The sequence below is a fragment of the Aspergillus ochraceoroseus genome (genome assembly GCF_002846915.1).
Source record: "Aspergillus ochraceoroseus IBT 24754 chromosome Unknown P175scaffold_4, whole genome shotgun sequence".
Lineage (NCBI taxonomy): Eukaryota > Fungi > Ascomycota > Eurotiomycetes > Eurotiales > Aspergillaceae > Aspergillus > Aspergillus ochraceoroseus.
Window position 1 is genome coordinate 2,248,806 of NW_024468479.1, and position 18,474 is coordinate 2,267,279.

The 18,474-nt window shown below is 52.6% G+C and overlaps 7 protein-coding genes across 7 annotated transcripts; 5 read left to right on the plus strand and 2 right to left on the minus strand.

Annotated features, from left to right (window-relative positions):
• Nucleotides 1-106: 106 nt before the first annotated feature.
• Nucleotides 107-1,431, minus strand: P175DRAFT_0501857 (deoxyhypusine synthase). The gene is made up of 2 exons (XM_040897258.1): nucleotides 349-1,431; nucleotides 107-249 (listed from the first exon to the last, which is right to left on the minus strand). The coding sequence occupies exons 1-2, from the start codon at nucleotides 1,050-1,052 to the stop codon at nucleotides 219-221; spliced, it is 735 nt and encodes a 244-aa protein (XP_040752611.1). The 5' UTR covers nucleotides 1,053-1,431; the 3' UTR covers nucleotides 107-218.
• P175DRAFT_0250436 (uncharacterized protein) lies at nucleotides 1,168-1,660 on the minus strand. The gene has a single exon (XM_040892697.1). It carries the CDS (start codon nucleotides 1,555-1,557, stop codon nucleotides 1,282-1,284), a length of 276 nt encoding a protein of 91 aa, XP_040752612.1. The 5' UTR covers nucleotides 1,558-1,660; the 3' UTR covers nucleotides 1,168-1,281.
• Nucleotides 1,661-2,542: 882 nt separating this feature from the next.
• P175DRAFT_0480071 (MYB DNA-binding domain protein) lies at nucleotides 2,543-9,564 on the plus strand. The gene is made up of 2 exons (XM_040895418.1): nucleotides 2,543-6,822; nucleotides 6,907-9,564. The coding sequence occupies exons 1-2, from the start codon at nucleotides 2,887-2,889 to the stop codon at nucleotides 9,094-9,096; spliced, it is 6,126 nt and encodes a 2,041-aa protein (XP_040752613.1). The 5' UTR covers nucleotides 2,543-2,886; the 3' UTR covers nucleotides 9,097-9,564.
• Nucleotides 9,565-10,403: 839 nt separating this feature from the next.
• Nucleotides 10,404-12,203, plus strand: P175DRAFT_0501861 (putative amino acid transporter). The gene is made up of 2 exons (XM_040897259.1): nucleotides 10,404-11,899; nucleotides 11,970-12,203. The coding sequence occupies exons 1-2, from the start codon at nucleotides 10,547-10,549 to the stop codon at nucleotides 12,027-12,029; spliced, it is 1,413 nt and encodes a 470-aa protein (XP_040752614.1). The 5' UTR covers nucleotides 10,404-10,546; the 3' UTR covers nucleotides 12,030-12,203.
• Nucleotides 12,204-12,794: 591 nt separating this feature from the next.
• P175DRAFT_0438088 (cytochrome P450) lies at nucleotides 12,795-14,463 on the plus strand (the record flags this gene model as incomplete). The annotated part of the gene is made up of 3 exons (XM_040893893.1): nucleotides 12,795-13,013; nucleotides 13,077-13,710; nucleotides 13,766-14,463. 3 exons carry the CDS (start codon nucleotides 12,795-12,797, stop codon nucleotides 14,461-14,463), a joined length of 1,551 nt encoding a protein of 516 aa, XP_040752615.1.
• Nucleotides 14,464-16,102: 1,639 nt separating this feature from the next.
• P175DRAFT_0532600 (peroxiredoxin family protein) lies at nucleotides 16,103-16,763 on the plus strand (the record flags this gene model as incomplete). Its single annotated transcript, XM_040899978.1, has 4 exons — nucleotides 16,103-16,265; nucleotides 16,320-16,483; nucleotides 16,538-16,678; nucleotides 16,728-16,763. The coding sequence occupies 4 exons, from the start codon at nucleotides 16,103-16,105 to the stop codon at nucleotides 16,761-16,763; spliced, it is 504 nt and encodes a 167-aa protein (XP_040752616.1).
• A 561-nt stretch (nucleotides 16,764-17,324) lies between these two features.
• P175DRAFT_0480084 (HNH endonuclease family protein) lies at nucleotides 17,325-18,361 on the plus strand (the record flags this gene model as incomplete). Its single annotated transcript, XM_040895419.1, has 4 exons — nucleotides 17,325-17,500; nucleotides 17,550-17,721; nucleotides 17,787-17,925; nucleotides 17,985-18,361. 4 exons carry the CDS (start codon nucleotides 17,325-17,327, stop codon nucleotides 18,095-18,097), a joined length of 600 nt encoding a protein of 199 aa, XP_040752617.1. The 3' UTR covers nucleotides 18,098-18,361.
• Nucleotides 18,362-18,474: the final 113 nt, after the last annotated feature.

Consider the following 18,474-nt stretch of genomic DNA (forward strand, 5'->3'; position numbering starts at 1 on the left):
TCTCTCTCTTCCCTCAAATCAATTTTCTCAACTGGAACCAATTTAATCTTTTTCCTTTTTTCTGTTCCTGAACTTTGTTCGCTGATTCGTGCTCTCTCTATCTCTCTCTCTCTCTCTCTCTCTTGCGTGGCAGGTGTTGACACGCTTGAGCGGCAGGTGAGGTGTCAAGCGGGGTATCACCACCGCTGTCCTTTCTCTTTCCTTTTTTCGAGGTCGATCTATTCCCTGGGTTTTCTGGCTACGAGTAATGTAGGGCGTTGTGCTAAACCCCCCCCCCCCCCCCCTTTCCGCCACTTGACTCGATCATCAATCATCAGTCATTAATTTTCAATCATCCCGTCGTTTCAGTTGCGAGTTTCTCCGTCACTATCGGTTGTAGCTCGTGCAAAGGTTGCCGCCACAATCATGGGGAACACCACCGTGGCTTCCGCATACACCTTGACCGACTGAGCATCCGCCTTGATCTTCCCCCAGCTAACAGCTTCATCCGGACGCGCCCCAGCATCGCTGCCGTCGAATTCCTGTGCCGTGTTAATGTAGACCGCGTGTTCCGCGCCGTTCCGCATCAGACAAGCATTCGCAATGTGGTGCTTGATCACGCCGCCGCCCAGAATGATCATCCCCGCGTGGGCCGCGCGGACCGCCATGGTGTTGATGCGGCGCACATCGTCAACGATATCGACGCGGAGTCGTTGCGGGGACGACCGGTAGGTGTGGAAATAGAGCATGTCGCCGAGGGAGCCGTCGGTGAGGGCGGGACAGAAGATGGGGATGTTATTTTTGGCGGCCCAGTAGAGAACCGAGTCTTCGTGGTTGATCTCGTGCCCGAGCCGTTCGATGATCCGGCTCGGAGTCCAGTGTAGTTCATCCTCCTCGTCCCCAGTCTCCTGCGCCTTTTTCTTCGCGGCTTCTTGCTCCTCTAGCATTTTATCCAGGATGGGGATCAACCAGTCCTCAAACGCGCAGTAGTTGCTGTTGGGGACCATGAGATTCCCGATGCGGTTGAGTCCCTTGGCTCGGAGGCCGGCTCCGGACGCGGTGAAGGAACCCATGTAGGTAGGGGCCAGACATTTGATAAGATCCTCCTCGACCCCGCCGGCCGTGGTGACAATGGCGGAGACATGGCGATGACGCACGAGGTAGCGGAGGGTGTCCCGGAGACCGGAGGAAATCAGGTTGGAGGTGTAACCGAGGAAGATGGTCGTTTTGTCGCCTGTTTCAGGGTGACGATAGGCACGCTAAGCCACGAGAACATAGATCCAGTCAGGCCAGCCAACAATGTCAAGGATAGAAAAAAAAAAACAAAAAAAAAAAGAATGATACCATGTCGTTGATAATCCGGACAGCATCCGCAACCGCAGTTCCTTGAAAGCCCATGTATTTCATCTGGTCGACCATCTCAGCGACAGTAATATCACGGCCGTGGAATTGTTCGAAGTCGACCCCGCGGACCTCCTGGGTGCCCTCGGGGACAGGCTCAGAGGCGACCAGAACGGCATTGGTAGCAGAGGAAGGAGGAGCTGGTTGTTGTTGTTGTTGTTGCTGTTGTTGTGACATTATGTGTAGAGAGTGAAAGAGAATATATTGATTAAGAATAATAGAGGATTGTAAAATTCAACAACTTTTTTAAATGATTTCAAGGTGGGATGAAAGGAAACGGTTTTTTTTTTTTTTTTTTTTCTTTTTTTTTTGGGTGCGGGGAGGGAAAAAAAAAAAAAAAAAAAAAAAATAGAACGAGAGGCCTGAGGCCTTGACGGAACACACGCTAACTGATTCCGGCTAGACTGGCAATGTGATTTGCAGATCTGCCTGAGGCATTCATTAAAATTCCATGCGACGCTTAAAAATCAAAATCAAAATAGTTAAGCAAAAATAAAAACTAAAATCAGTGATTAAAAAAAAAGAAAATCGGTAATTAATAACTAGAGTCAAAGGGGTTTAGAGACAAAAAATGGAATCCACTCAAATGAATCGAATTCATGATCCATCATCAACTGAATCTCTGGGGACTTTTCTTTCCATCTTCATCATCTCATCTCATCTTGTCTCCTCCCCTTTCTTCCTTCCTTTCTTTCTTTCTTCCTTTCCCATTTCTCTCCTTTCGTTTCCTCTTCTTGCAGCTCCATCCCTTTCCCCCTCTTTCTTCCTGGTGAAGGATCCTCGTCTAGCCTCCTAGCCTCTAGGTACCTGATTCAGGCCTTAGCAGTTGCCATCTTGAAACTCCTTGCAGCTGTCCTTACCGTGATTAATTGCTTGACACACGTTACGCTCGGTCGGGAGGTAAGAAAGATGATTTTTTTTTTATTTCCTACAATTTAGATTCTTTTGCTTTATTTATTTCTCTTTTTTGGGGGGGGGGTTTCCCCTTCCAAGACTCACGAGAGAAAGCGCCATCCCGAGTGGGCAATGAGGGAGAGTGCCGCCGCCGCCTAAGCACTGCAGGAGGAAGGCTGGAGCAGACGACATACCTGGTACTAGTCCGTACTCCAACAAGGCCATCTCAGACGGGAATCTGGGCCAAGTGCTACACGGCCAGCCACTCAGACTCCTCCTCCATCATTCATCCGGTTCCAGTCACGCCCGGAATCCAGGATCTTTTCCCAGCGCCTGAGGCTATCCCCCGTTTGGGAAATTCCCCGATTTGGTTGGGGCCGATTAGATAATACCGCTGAGTGGCCCGTGCGGCGTGCACGCTATCAAGATCACGTGTTCCCCACCCAGTCATTGTTCGCCGTCGCGCTGCCATCATTTTTGGGCTCCCTGGAAATTCCTTGGCCTGGAAGTTGCGTCTTTTGCTTGGGTACTGCTGATACTAACGAATCGCTCGGTCGCAGGCTCTTTCCCAGGCTGCTCCCCTCTTCTTATACCCTCGAGCATGGTCTGGTGATGTCTTCGCGATATCCCCCATCATCTGGGTATAACTCCCGTGATCGCTCCCCACAACGCTTTGGTGACCGTCGACCCCCCGCTGGCCCTCGTGGCTCTGATGATGCCAACTTACCCATCGGTCGGGAGCCCCCGAGGGCTCCCAAGGCCTTGATTGACCCTCCGCGCGGCGCTCCGTTCGGTGGTCGAGGTCGAGGCTACTACCCCGGCCGTGGAGATTTTCGGGATAGGGACCGTGATCCCCGTGACCGGGATAGAGAACGGGATCGTGATTTTCGAGATCTTCGCGATGGACCACCGCCACCGTTTCGCCGTGATATCGACCGGGATTGGGGTCGTCGCACCCATGATTTCGACCCTCGAGAACCCCGAGTTGGGTTCGGCCGCGGTCGTTCGCGCTCCCCGCCGCCGCTTCGTGATTTTCGAGACATGCGAGAACCCCTGGCTCGCGATCCAGACATGGTACGGATGCGTCGGGGCTCCCGGGATAGCTTGATGTCCGTCTCATCGACGGCACCTGATGGCCCACTGGTTGGAACGAGTCATCATCCTCGTGCTGGTCCCATCCGGGGCCGGGGCCGGGGGGAATGGGAGGCTGGACGCGGACGCGGACGGCTACCTTACATGGACGATCGTGATTCGTTTCGCCGTCGAAGCCGGTCGCGCGATGCGCGCGATGTGAGGTGGGATCGGGAGCGAGAGCGCGAGCGAGAACGAGAGCGTGATAGAGAACGCGTCCTCGAGCGAGACCGGGAACGGGAGCGGATTGTGATGGATCGAGATCGAGACCGAGAGCTTGATAGACGCGAACGTGAGAGAGACCGGGAATTCGATCGACGGGAGGAGCTGGACCGTCGGGTTGAACGTGATGACCGGGACCGACCAGCAGATCTTTGGAAGCGGGATCCCCCCCCGAGTCGCAACGAGACTCGAATCCCCAGCAACCCAGCCATTCCATCCGCTTCTCCATCCTTACACTCCGCGGGGTCTGTACCACCCCCCGACAAGGTTCCAGAGCAATCCGCTGTCGAACATCCCCGAAAATTATCTGGAGATTCATGGCGCGATCCGGAGCGTTCTGAACCATTGCCCCCTGCTGCCCGACCGGCTGCTGCAAAGGAATTTTTGCCCCCTGTTGTCAAACGCTCTCCTCCACCTGCTGCCCCCCAAGTTCCTGCGTTTGGCACCGTCACCGCGCCCATTCCGGACTTATCAACGGAAAAGTCGATAGTTGATGTCCCTCCCCCTACTACTTCCTTACCCAAAGCCGAGAAAGACCGTCATGAACATTTACCACGACCCCCAATGCAACCCCCAACCGGACCAAAAGCCGATCGTGGTCCCCCTCAACATGCCCTAGATCAACGTCCTCGGCGCGATGAACCTAGGGGCGATGAACCTAGGGGCGATGAAAGCGGAGAGGGTTCGGTGAAACTGGAGGGCCCTGCGCGTACTTTGAAACCACAGCCAATCGTTACCGGTGCTCCTCCAAAGCCAGCGGATCTTTCACCCCCGACTGCCCCGGCAGCGATGGTCGCCGCCAAGGAGCCTGCAGTTACTCCCGAATCTTCGCCGAGCAAGTCGAGTACGGCAGTAGTACCCATGCCGGACGAGGCGCGAGCCTTACCTTTGGCTGGACGTTCAACCTCGCCAGTTTTGCAGACATCCCCCCGCATGCACGCCACCAATATTCCGACTGGGCCTCGTGCCCTACAGCAACGACCTGCAACCTCGCGTGGACCAGCGAAATCCAACAAACAGTGGGTTCGGCCCGGTTACAATCGATTATCGCAGTCGGGGCCTAGCCCCACCATCACGGCCAAGCGCGACTCCATTGATAACAAGGACCGAGGCTTCTCCATTAGCGAAGAAAGCAAACGGGAGACAAAAGCTCCCGATGATGACCCGCCGGCAGCGCTTGATGTGGATGAAATGGATACCAGCAATGATGTAACCGCGCCCGCTGACAAGGAACCTATCGCTGTCCCTGAACTTCCCGCCGTCCTCAAAGACCGTGTGGCCAGTCCTCAGCCCCCTTCCATCCAGGAGGCAGCAGAGAAACCCGCTGGGGAGCGAAATAGTGTGCTAATACCTGATTTCGGCCGGTCTAGTGACGAGGATGAGGATGAAAACGTTTTCACCCCGGAGTACCTCGAAGAACGCAAAAAGATTTTTGAAAAGGACATGAAGGCTCTCCGCGCAGAATTACCTCCTCCACCGTTAGAGGACCCAACCGTTGTATCTCTGCTAATGCGAATCCAACTGCTTGGCATGATCGCCCACGAGCGAATGCCCACGAAGGAGCCGACACCTCAGCCGCCTCCGGATGCCGCTGCGCCAATCAAGGAGACCGAAATCGCTCCCCCCGTTGAATTCAAGTCGGAGACGAAGAAGACTGAAGAAGACCAGGAACCGCCCACCAAAATGATTCTGGATTCACTGCCGGACGCTCTTTCCATCGAGCACCTGCCCTTCCTCAATTCTGGACCCCCCACCCCGATATCCGATCTGGATATTTACCACGAGAATTCTACTCTGTACGAAAATGTAAAAGACATGTTCCGTGGAGAATTGGTTGAGCGACGGAAAGAAATTGCAAAGAAGAATACAGAACTGCGCATGGATTATTTATCCTACTACAAACCATGGAGAATAAATGTTTGGGAACTCGACCGCGCAAAGGACAGGAGAAGTTCGGTTACCCCAGGACCGACTCCGCCTCCGGCTCCCTCGCTGACAGTTACCCCTACGCCTGTTCCAGAGGGTCGGAGGTATAAGGGCAACAGTGAGCTTGACTTCCAGAACGCTCTCCGGGCTTCGGAAATTTCAGCGCAGGAAGAACTCGAGAGACGCCGCGAAAACAAAGCTACGGCTCAACCAGATCTGACGCGCGAGGCGGTCATTCCGGACATGCTTGACCCCCGAGAGGCCAAGGCCCGTATCTACAAAGACACCAACAACATTGTTGACCCAGCCCAAGCTATGGATGTGTTTGCTTTCTTGCCGCCTCCTAACGACTTTACGCCCGAAGAGCACGAGATCTTTACCGACGCGTTCATGGCATATCCCAAGAAATGGGGCAAAATTGCGGAAGCGTTACCTAAACGCGACTTTAGGGAATGTATTGTTCATTATTACTTGACGAAGGAGGAGATCAAATACAAGGCGAAACTAAATAAGCGGTGGAGTCGCCGGGGCCGAGCAAAAAGATCGGCCCGACCCAAGTCTAACGCGCTTATGGCCGATTTGGGTGTTGTAAAACCTGATTATGACGGCGAGGAAGAGCCAACTCCGGTCACAGATACTGGTCGCCCACGCCGTGCTGCGGCTCCTACGTTTGGAGACTCTTCCGCCGACACCGAGCAGAGTGGCAATGGCCGCCGGGGAAATGCCGCCAGGGATGGCGAGCAGGGAGAGAAACCTGCTGGACGACGAGGACCCCGGTCGGGTGCTGGCACTCGCGGTGGTCGACGAGGCAAAGCGGCCCAGCAACAGCAACAGCAAGCACCACAAACACCACAGCCCGAGCAACTCAACCCAACGATTCCGGCAGCAGCCACCGTCGCATCTTCTACCACCATCGTGACCCCTATCCCCAAAACAGAGATATTGGAGCCATCGGTAGAACGTGCGAGTGAGACCGCCGTTCGACCTAAGGAGTCAACTGAAAGAGAGCAAATCGAAGCGCCCCCCCGCGCCAAGTCTGGCAGAGGACGCCAGAAAGAGGGCATGTATGTCTTTGAGTCAACCGAGCCAGATAGTAGCACTGCGACGCCTACTGCAACTACCCGTCAATCGGAGGTGAACTACTCCTCTCCACAGCCCACTAGTTATTGGTCTGTGCCCGAGCAGCGCGACTTCCCGTTACTTTTGGCCCACTTTGGTCGGGACTTTGAGGGCATTTCGAACTTTATGAAAACGAAGACTACGGTGATGGTGTGATCAACCCCTCCCTTCTCTTTTGGCATCACCTCTAGATCCAAAATAAGATTCTACGGTTTCTTACTCACGGTTTTACAGGTTAAAAACTATTTTCAGCGACGGATCGACTCGGGCCAAAAGGACTTCGAGGACATTGTAGCTGATGCCGAAGCTAAGAAAGCCCGTGGAGAGGCCACTGGCCATCTTCCGATGCCCAACTTTACCTCGAAACGCCGCTATGAAGCAACACCCTCCTCTATCATTATGCCCAGACCCCTTGCTCCGAATACCGAAGCCACTCCTGAAGTCGATGATGCCCGTCTTGCACCCAAATCAAAGCATACTGGTCCACCAGCACAGCAGCAGGTACCTCTACATGCTCGCCCAATTCAGGAGAAGGAGCGTAGCATTTCCAGATACCCCCCACTAGCACAGGCTAGTAGTGCACCGATTGCTTCCCATTCTGCAACTGGTATGAGTGAAGAGGGCTCCCGAGCGGCCCGCGGCCCAACTGGCATTGCCAATAGAATACCTGGCCCACGTTTAGGATATTTCCCTGACGACAGACGCGATATCACAGGGACGGTCCTAACCCATACGGCAGCTCGACCTCAGGAGGTTCCAATGTCCGCACGCCAAGCTGCTATCTCTGGTCCTGACATGACCCGGATGGAGCCGCTCCACGGCCAAGGGTTCCGATCTTCCAATGTTGATATGCACGGATCACCGTTACTTCCAGGGCAAAGCGCGGCGCCTTCACAGCAGCAACCATACATGCAGTCCCGGGCTCAATCTCAGGCTCAGCCTCCTCCCGCGCTAAAGCCCGCTGGCTCGCACTCCCGCCAGTCTAGCCTTACTAAGCCTGCGTCCCCACGACACGAGGCCGAGATATCTCCTATCCGGCGCGATTCTGTCGGCCAAAGGCCCTACTATCCTCTCCCTGGCCAGCATGTGGGTATCTCCCAACCCCCAATTTTGTCACCGTCCAAGGAGCCCACAAGGATGGGACCTGCCCGAGTGGAACCTCCAGAACCACCTCGTCAAGTCCCTGCCAAGCGGTCAAACATCATGAGCATTCTAAATGATGAGCCGGAGGAACCACAGCCTCGTAAGCGGTTCGCAAGTGATCAGCCTCCAGTTTCAGCGACCGTTGTTTCTCCGTCTCGGTCTGTGTACGCATCGTCATCATCATCACTTGCGCAACCTCCACCTGCACGATCCGAGGAAGTCAAGGGTCCTGTTTATGCTCAGCAAAGTCAATATCTGCCACCATCCCGTCATTATTCCGATTACCCGTCGTACAGCTCTATGTCAGGTGGCTCCGGTACAGCTGCGGATAGTGGGTGGATGGCGCGATTCGACCCCAGAGGCCAGCAGCAACCACAACCACCGCCAGGTCCTCCAGCACCGAACAACCGTACTCCTGCAGCTCTAGCCCCCCAACCTCCCTATTCCCCCTACACCTCTAGTCAGTCTCTATCGGGACCAACTCTGCCAAATCTGAGTGCTCCATCTCCTGCGCCGACTCTATCTCCGGCACCTTCTCAGCTTCCTTCCTACTCTGCCTCAGTTTATGCACAGTCCCCGGCGCCGCACACACAAGTTGCAGACTCCAGATCCCGCGACCTTACATCTCAAGCTCCTATGTACCGATCAACGATTGGCTCGCCTACCCAGCGAGGGAGTGGTGGTATTGCGTACTCTTCACGTCCCGGGGCTTCGACGACTCCGATGCAGACTTCCGTGAATGCTCTTGGTGTGGGGTCACGTCAACCCGCCCCTGTTTCATCGTATGCTTCAACGGCGCCACCAACCCCAGCCTCAATGACTGGTGCACCCCCACAACAGCTCCCCGGGGGTCCCCCTCAAGGATACCCACACGCGCAACCAATGGTTGGTGGATTGCAGCAACCGCAGCCTCATCGGTCGCTTGGGTTGATGGGTGCTCAGTACGGTCATAACACACCACCGCCGCCATCACAGCTTCCAGGATCCAGGGTGGGGAGTTTAGCGGGCCCAGGAGCCCAGCAGATGTCAATGGGCCGTTCATACACCCCTCCGGCGCTTTTGCAGCCAAACCCTGTAGGTGGGATGGGCTATGGGCCAGGTGGTCCAGCACCTGCCGTTGGTTCGGTGCACCCTCTCCAGGCACGAGCGGCAGGCCCTGGATCACTAGGTGAAGCAGTACCCGGACCGCATGGGGCGTCTAGCCACCACCGGGTGTACAGCCAGGGGTCCAACGCCGGTCCACTTCCTGGACCGTTAAATCCACAGCACCCGGCTCGATGATTTTTTTTTTTTTTCATTTTTATTATTTTTCTTTTGTCAAGTTGTGCATATGATCATACCACGGGATAACAGTATTCATGTATTCTAGAAGACTCTCTTCTTTTCCCCCTCCCAATTTGTTCTTCTTTCTTGGTTTTAATATTTCTGTTGACACTGGGTTTGGAAGGGGTTATTTTTTGTTTTTTTATATATACCTTCATACTTACCGAACGCACGAGTTGATGTATAGTAGATGACTCAATGGACAAGCCACAGAAGACACAAGCAGCAGCGCAGCGAAGAGGAAATAGGAAAGTAGATCGAGTAAACGCACCGGCTTTTTTACAGGGTAAATGGGAATACCTCTCCGGACACCGAGTATGGAGTATGGGGTACGGGGAAGTAATATTTGGGGTGTTAAATCCCGCAGTCTGACACACAGTGGCAAAAAAGAACCGTGGAATGGCCAACGTGGCAACTCAGCATGGGTGCTCCTTGCATTATCCATACCTAGGGATATGATAAATCTATAAGATATGCAGTAACTATCTTGTCTTACTGATAAGAGTTGAATCATCGTCCTCCAATGTCCTCCGGAAGAAATCATATGATACTGATTGAGCTACACAATACTGTTCATAAGAGTAATCATCATCATCATCATCATCATCATCCAGATAACAGCGTCGTATGCCCAGATAGCAGAGGCTTCCGCATCCGTTACGCCACGGCAACTCGACTCCGAGCGGGACTAATAGGGTTTCAGCGGAACTTTAAATCTCATTCCTGCTGGGTTTCTCTCGCTCCGACATCGTCGCCTCCTCGTCCCCCAGTCGGAGAATCCGGGGACTTTCCTGGCAAAGACGGAGCCGATCGATAATTTCAATAATGCAATTACATGAGAGTTGGGACGTTTATCTTGCGTGCCAAGACAAATCTACTGGGCATTCCCGGACGGGCTCGCTTGATTGGTGACATCCCCTGGGTGGACCCCACCGATTGCAGGGATTTTAAGCCAGCAAAGATCGCGCCACAGATGTTTTTAGTCACAGAAACCCACGCTCATTGGAGGTGGGCCGTACTAAGCTAATCATATTGCAGGGATCACCCGCCCGCAAGGCAAATTAGCGGCTTAGCCCTTTTCGCCTGCGCTAGGCATCGCCCTAATTAGGTAACTTTTTCTACAGGCCCATCCATAACGGTTCCATACTGGGGTCGCCTTCTCAATTTCTTACTAAATCGTTTCCTTTCCCTCTTCCTTTCCCCTTCACTTCACTCGTCTCATTCTTTTTTTTTCCGTTTCTCCTTCTCTATCCTACTCCGGAAACTCGATTCTCATCCACTTTTCCATCTTCCCTGCCCCCCTCCCCAGAAACAACACCCTTGCAATTCCTTGTTTCTTCTCTCCTGGACCTTCTCATCTATCCCATTTCAACTAGACGACTGGGGCGCTGTGCACCCGCAATTCAACATGTCGTCCACCGATGAGATCTCCGACTATGAGCCCAAGAAGGTCTACGTCGACTCGGGGGTCAAGCAGCACGATCACCTGCCACAATACGATGGCGATATCGTAGCGGAGATGAGTGAGGAGGAGCGCATGGTCTACGAGCATGGCGTCAAAAAGTTCAGCCGTCTCGGATGGAAGCGACTGACCGTCATCCTCATTGTCGAGGCAATCGCCCTGGGTAGTTTGTCTCTCCCCTCCACCTTTGCCACGTTGGGCATGGTCGCTGGTGTCATTTGCTGTGTTGGTCTGGGATTCGTCGCTATCTACACCAGTTATGTCGTAGGACAGGTGAAGCTGAAGTTCCCGCTGGTTGCCCACTACCCGGACGCCGGGAGGCTCATGTTCGGTCGCTTTGGGTACGAACTGATCAATTTTATGCTGGTTCTGCAACTCCTGTTCCTCACGGGCTCCCATTGCTTGACTGGTGCCATTGCCTGGATTTCGATTACCGAAAGTGGCATCTGCTCCGTGATCTTTGCCGTCATCTCGGCGATCATCCTGTTCCTCTTGGCGGTTCCCCCAAGTTTCACAGAAATGGCCATTCTCGGGTACATTGATTTCGGTTCCATCATCATTGCCATCGGAATCACCATCATTTCCACCGGTATCAAGAGCACCAACGCCCCGGGAGGCTTGGCTGCCGTGCCCTGGTCGGCCTGGCCCAAGGATGACATTTCCTTTAAGGATGCCTTCATCTCCGTGACCAACATTATCTTTGCCTACAGCTTTGCCATGTGCCAGTTCTCCTTCATGGACGAGATGCACACTCCAAAGGACTACGTCAAGTCGATCTGGGCTCTGGGCCTGACCGAGATTTTGATTTACACCCTCACGGGTGCTCTCGTCTACGCCTTTGTTGGCCAGGATGTTCAGAGTCCCGCTCTGTTGTCCGCGGGCACCCTGATGAGCCGCATTGCGTTTGGCGTGGCTCTGCCCGTCATCTTTATCAGTGGATCGATCAACACCGTCGTCGCTGCCCGGATTGTCCACGGCCGGATCTTCAAGAAATCCAACATTCGATTTATCAACACTAAGATGGGCTGGATCACCTGGCTCATCACGATTGCCGCCGGCACCGTCATTGCCTTCGTCATTGCCGAGGTCATTCCCTTTTTCAACGACCTTCTGTCCATCTCCTCGTCTCTCTTCATTTCTGGCTTCACCTTCTACTTCCCCGCGCTGATGTGGTTCATGCTCATCCGCGAGGGCGACTGGGACCGCAAGAATATTGCTCTGGGAGCCTTGAACGTGTTTGTCTTTTTGATTGGCATTCTGACACTGGGAGCGGGCACTTATGCTAGTGTGCAAGATATTGTAAGTTTCTTCTTCTTCTTCTTCTTCTTTTTTTTTTTTTTTTTTGCGACTTGTGCTCATATCCTGATAGATCGATAAATATACCGCCGGCAGTGTCCGAGGTGTTTTCAGCTGCTCCAAACCCTCCTAAGCCGCCTTCTTTCACGAATTACGCCAAATAACGGCAGCCAGTAACTTGTACATGTTTGTCACATAGAGTCTTAGACCACACCATCATTTTCTGCGAGCGATGAAGCGGGTGCATATGCAGACGGGATCTGCGGGATGTATTTTACATGAACTTTTCTTCGAACCCTTTACCATGCTTGAGTCTTTTGTAGCGTGTGCTTTGTAGTGATGAATCACCAGTGACGGTATATACATAATTCTACATAATTCCTCTACATAACGTGTCAGTACTCCAGACAGACTAGCTTTATGGATCCTCTTATTTTCAATTTCAACATCCGGAGAAGTCCGCCCCCCGCCCCTCCTTCCAGACTTTGCCGGTTACATTGATCGATCCACTGTCTGCACGGGGCCGAAATCGCCGTATCGCTGACAGTGAGAGCCGAGTCAGGAAATGTTCCGCAGTGGTTTTGGAGGGGTATGATGATTGATCATTGATGTACACAAGTACGGAATAAACACCGCCATTCCCGCATCCTGGAGAAAAGCCGGGGTGAAGCGTGTGGAACGGAAGGGAAACCTGAAATACCGCACGATAAACCGCCAGTGAACATAAGGTAGGTACCTAGCGAGGTATGTTGTTGCTGATCTTACCATCTGAGATCTTCACCGGAACTATACTGTGCAGGACCAGTAGCCCAAGATGCCTGCGGGATACCTGGCGAGATATAAAGAGGCCTGAGACTATCGATATTCCCGTGTATCCTCTCTTCCGGCTACTTGCATTATGGCGCTACAAACTCTGGCGGTTGCTGCGCTCGCTGTGGTATACTTGGTGATCCGCTACTTGAATCGCACCGATATTCCCAAAATCAAGGGTCTTCCTGAGATCCCAGGAGTCCCGATCTTGGGTAATCTGATACAACTGGGGGAGCAACATGCGACAGTGGCTGCCAACTGGGCCAAGAAGTACGGGCCTGTGTTCCAAGTCCGCATGGGCAACAAGGTAGATGAAACAAAGAAGAAGAAGAAGAAGAAGAAGAAAAGCCAGGAATGCTGATGCTTGTAGCGTGTGGTCTTTGCCAACAGCTTCGACTCCGTCCGCCAGTTGTGGATCAAAGATCAGTCTGCTCTGATTTCGCGCCCGACATTCCATACCTTCCACAGTGTTGTATCCAGCTCGCAGGGTTTCACGATTGGCACGTCGCCATGGGATGAATCCTGTAAGCGCCGACGGAAGGCAGCTGCAACAGCGCTCAACCGTCCCGCCGTCCAATCGTACATGCCCATCATCGATCTGGAATGCACGGCCAGTATCAAGGAGCTCTTCCAGAATAGTGTCAACGGCACCGTGGATATCAACCCTACTACATACTTCCAGCGCTTCGCCCTCAACACGAGTTTAACCCTCAACTATGGCTTCCGGATCGAGGGCAATGTGGACGACCGGCTGCTCCATGAGATCGTCAGTGTGGAACGTGGGGTTTCTAACTTCCGGAGCACGAGCAATAACTGGCAGGATTATGTGCCCTTGCTTCGAATCTTCCCCAAGATGAACACCGAGGCCAATGAGTTCCGTGTCCGACGCGACAAGTATCTGACCTATCTTCTCGATATGCTCAAGGAGCGCATGGCCAAGGGAACGGACAAGCCCTGCATTACTGGTAACATTCTAAAGGATCCCGACGCCAAGCTCAACGACGGTAAGCCTGCAGGCGTTCCCCTAAACAAAACAGTCCGAGCTAATGTACCAACTAGATGAGGTCAAATCCATCTGTCTGACCATGGTCTCTGCGGGTCTGGATACTGTTCCCGGCAACCTGATCATGGGTATCGCGTACCTGGCCTCTGCCGATGGCCAGCGGATCCAGACGAGAGCGTACGACGAAATCATGACGGTCTACCCCGACGGCGACGCATGGGAGAAGTGTCTGGAGGAAGAGCAACTGCCTTACGTGACTGCCCTGGTCAAGGAAACTCTCCGCTTCTGGACCGTTATCCCAATCTGTCTGCCGCGTGAAAGCACCAAGGAGATCACCTGGAACGGAGCCCAGATTCCTGCCGGGACTACCTTCTTCATGAACGCCTGGGCTGCCGACTACGATGAGGACCATTTCAAGGAGGCGCATCGGTTTATTCCCGAGCGCTATCTGGATGTGGGCGAGGGTTCTGGGACACCACACTACGGCTACGGGGCGGGTTCGCGCATGTGTGCTGGATCTCACCTGGCCAACCGGGAGCTCTTTACTGCGTATGTCCGACTGATTACTGCATTTACCATGCATCCAGCCACGAAGATCGAGGACCATCCTATCCTGGACGCCATTGACTGCAACATGATCCCGACGGCGCTGACTACCGAACCCAAGCCGTTCAAGGTGGGTTTCAAGGCGCGCGATCCGAAACGGCTGCAGCGCTGGATTGACGAGAGTGATGAGCGGACGAAAGATCTGTAACTGAATTGGTCATGGTATTGGATTGCATGTAAAAACATCATCACACAGCAGAAATTGAATTGAAAGAAGAATAACCCTTTTAACAGTAGAAAGAACTAGAATACCAATCGGATTCGTCCCTCTCGAGAGAATCTGAATCCATCCTCCTCGGCAGCGGAATCAATTCCTTTCCCCACCTTCTTCGATCATCACGACGATCCAAAACCTCGTCTCTTGCGCTGGTAGTGAGTCGCTGTTATTAATTCCATACATTTGGAGCATCGTGCTGAATCTACTAGGCTATTCTTTACTTCCAGATCGACGAAGAACCCCTCGCCTGGAGGACTATCGGGATTATCGAGCGTCTGTGCCTAGAAAAAGGTCTTCACCGGAGGGAAACCCTCAAACAGCCGTGTATGATGGGTCCGGGCAAAGATCGCGTACTCCCGCTCTTCTGGTCCGTCCATATCCTCGATTTGAGCGCCAAAGTGTGGAAGTATATGTCTACCTTTTAACAATACCAACGAAATCAACAAGGACGAGATGAGCTACCTCGACTGGCAGGTTCTGCAGTGGGTTGCCACCCTCCCAGATTCGCTCCGACTCAACCATCCAGCAGGCAATGCATCATCATCATCATCATCATCATCATCATCATCATCACGTTGAGGGGACGGCCGCCACGATTGATGACGGAGTCGAGCCGGTACTCGCCGCCAGCACTCACAGCCAAACACCGCAAGATGGAGCCGGGATGACTCAAGAATTGAAGGAATGGTTCGAAGCCGTTGGTAACCTGGAAGACCAGATATCATGGGGGGTGGGAACCGGGGGGTTGGAGGGGTTTCAGGGTGGTATGTTCGATTATGGCGGGGAATTGTCGAGTGTGATGAAAGGTTGTTTTTTAACATCATTATATATCTGGAGCTCTGAACACGAAGGATTGGGAATTATATTCAAGGGAATAATCATGTGGTTGAGTTTGTATGACGCCACGACTCGGATATAAAATCTAGTTTCGTGTCAAATGTCAAATATCAAATCAACTTACTACATGAAATTCTCCTGATTTACTACATCGGTTGACACTTCTTGTCGTCTACATACTTCTTCTCTCCACGCACTGATATAATATCATAATATACGCATATTCGGATATATAAAACCCTATCCTCGTGTCAACTCCAATAGCATCCCGCGAATTCCGAATATCATCTTCCATCATGGGCCTTTGTTTCAGCTCACCAAGACGCCACCACTACCCCATGATGATGGCTCCTCCACCACGACCGCATTATGGCGGCGGGTTTGGCATGCCGATGGGTGGGATGGGCTGGGGACGTCCGAGAGGACCTCCGATGATGGGTGGTTGGCATGGAGGGCGACGTGGAGGAGGCTGGGGAGGGAGACGGTGGTGATATATGACATCTGTACGGAGGATTGGATCTAAATGTAAGGAATGATATTCCGAGATCTGTGCCAATAGTCTTGTTAGTCGAAGTCGTGAAGTCGAAGTCGAAGTCGAAGTCACGGACTCCGGATTCCGGCTGGAATAAATAAATTAATTCTCTTCCCCTCATTCTTTACAACCCCTCAATCAACCAACAGCTTAACATATCTCTTCAACCACATCATCCCCTTTGAGTTGAATTCATTCCCCATGGCTCCCCTCAAAGCTGGCGACCAGTTTCCTGGCGGCGTGACTTTCCAGTATATTCCCTACACCGAGGAGAAGGGGGATATTACTGCGTGTGGCATCCCCATCAAGTACGACGCATCCAAGGAGTGGGCGGACAAGAAGGTCGTCTTGTTTTCGGTCCCTGGTGCGTTTTTAACCAGACCACTACGGAGTATTTGAAGCTGATTCTTCTCCACAGGCGCCTTTACCCCCACTTGCTCCGCTAACCACCTCCCCGGCTACATCCACAGTCTCCCCCAGCTCAAGGCGAAAGGAGTGCAAGTTGTTGCCGTGCTGGCTTCCAATGATCCCTTTGTGATGAGTGCGTGGGGCAAGGCTAACCAGGTCAAGGGCGATGATATCGTACGTCGCACCTTTCTCCATCGCTCAATTCACAGCTGGCTAACCTGTTGGTAGTTGTTCCTGACTGACCCCGATGCTCAATTCTCTTCCTCCATCGGCTGGGCTACTGCGGGCCGTACTGGCCGCTATGCAGTCATCATTGACCACGGCAAGGTGACCTATGCCGATATCGAGACGGAACGGGGCGCTGTTAACGTATTTTCCCCTCCATATCTTTTGAAAGGCTTTATTTAATACTGGATAGGTTTCTGGGGCGGATACGGTGCTGGCTCACCTGTAGACTTGAGCCAAGGAGATTCCGAGTAGCTAAAATAGTACTGGGTAGAATTTACTGGTTTCAATGACGAAGAGCAATTCCATACTCTTTATCTTATGCTAGAAATCAGCCTGGGGTCACATCCCGGATTTCTCTCCCATCCCGGCAGCCAAGTACATAACGGCTGCATAAGAAGCATCGGTGTTACAGACTGCACCTCCTGCCCATAGCCATCGCAAGCCAAGAGATAATATCTACCTGGGAGATTCTCGAATGTAACCACTTTTCTGCACTGACGCGGTGATCCTCCTCGCCTGCGAACGAATCAACGTATCTCCTGCTCTGCGTGGCATCAAATCCCGTCAGAGATAGGGTCGGCGAATTTGATTAATGTTTCTGTTTCTTCACGGGCATCTGTTATCCTGGTATGAGGGTACATCGCTTGATTTATTATTATTATTATTTGCTCTATATACCCTGAGAATGTGCCAAGTCAGGTCCATTATATTTAAGGACATCATATCATGCCCGCACTTAAGCACTCAAAGCAAATTCCAGACCCAGGAGGAGCTCCCCATATCAGAAATGGCTTGGAGTATTCTCCCTGTTCTGCTGGCTGTATCGCTCGTGGGAGCGACCCCTCCAGGTATCCCGTCAACGTCTTCAGCCAAGTCGCAGCTGTCTTCCTTGACGGTGGCCGCTCAGGGTTCTCAGTCTGGATATAGCCGGGATCTGTTTCCTCACTGGATAGATCAAGGAAAGTAAGCAGTATTGCAGTGGAAACTATTATTCGTGGCTGACCAGAGCCAGCTCATGCAACACCCGCGAAGATGTCCTCATCCGTGACGGAACAGGAGTGACTACTGGCTCCGCATGCAAAATCACCGCCGGGTCGTGGTACTCGCCTTATGACGGTGCGACATGGACTGCAGCTAGCGACGTGGACATTGACCACGTCGTTCCCCTGTCTAACGCATGGAAGGTGAGAGAGAGAGAGAGAGAGAGACGTTTCCCGATACTGAATGATCCTAATGGAGTGGATTGTAGTCTGGAGCATCGAGCTGGACAACCGAGGAGCGGACGGCTTTTGCAAACGACCTGGAAAACCCGCAGCTCATGGCTGTCACGGATAATGTCAACCAGGCCAAGGGCGACAAGGGTCCTGAGGATTGGCAGCCCCCTCTATGTAAGTTGGGCTCTTTTGATGATTAGCAAGTCTGTCCGAGTGGGATTTAACGATTTTAGCTTCGTACCATTGCACATATGCGAAGATGTGGGTTCGCGTCAAGTCTGTTTACGACCTGACGATTACCTCGAAGGAGAAGTCGGCGTTGCAGGACATGTTGGCTACTTGCTAGCGGCGCTTGGAGATATCGAGACGAGTAATTTGGATTAGACTATTCATGACTATACCCGCGTAGACTTCACAAATGCATCTGGTCAGCAATGTATACATACTGCTACTACGGGGATTGATGGAAATATTTCCCAGCGATTGCAGAGTCTAAGACTGATATCTAGCAAGTCATGAAACATAAAAGGTCAAACACCACATCGTACCGGAATACATTCTCTTCCCATCAACTGCCGGCTCTTTTTAGCTTCAACGTGAGTATATACTCCGTGAACGCATCCCACACTGTCCGCATGGCGACCTGTGTCCGGATCCTCAAGCTCTCCTTATTGCTCAGCCTGCCATCCCCAATCAAATCCAACCGCGGCGCACAGGAACAGG

What these genes read in the sequence shown, in the direction of transcription:
- P175DRAFT_0501857 (XM_040897258.1), bottom strand. Translation starts at nt 1,052, where the DNA reads ATGGGTTCCTTCACCGCGTCCGGAGCCGGCCTCCGAGCCAAGGGACTC. An exon ending in AGTGACGGAGAAACTCGCAA is followed by an intron (nt 250 to 348) that starts CTGAAACGACGG and finishes ACAACGCCCTAC; the next exon opens with ATTACTCGTAGCCAGAAAAC.
- P175DRAFT_0250436 (XM_040892697.1), bottom strand. Translation starts at nt 1,557, where the DNA reads ATGTCACAACAACAGCAACAACAACAACAACAACCAGCTCCTCCTTCC.
- P175DRAFT_0480071 (XM_040895418.1), top strand. Translation starts at nt 2,887, where the DNA reads ATGTCTTCGCGATATCCCCCATCATCTGGGTATAACTCCCGTGATCGC. An exon ending in AAACGAAGACTACGGTGATG is followed by an intron (nt 6,823 to 6,906) that starts GTGTGATCAACC and finishes ACGGTTTTACAG; the next exon opens with GTTAAAAACTATTTTCAGCG.
- P175DRAFT_0501861 (XM_040897259.1), top strand. Translation starts at nt 10,547, where the DNA reads ATGTCGTCCACCGATGAGATCTCCGACTATGAGCCCAAGAAGGTCTAC. An exon ending in ATGCTAGTGTGCAAGATATT is followed by an intron (nt 11,900 to 11,969) that starts GTAAGTTTCTTC and finishes ATATCCTGATAG; the next exon opens with ATCGATAAATATACCGCCGG.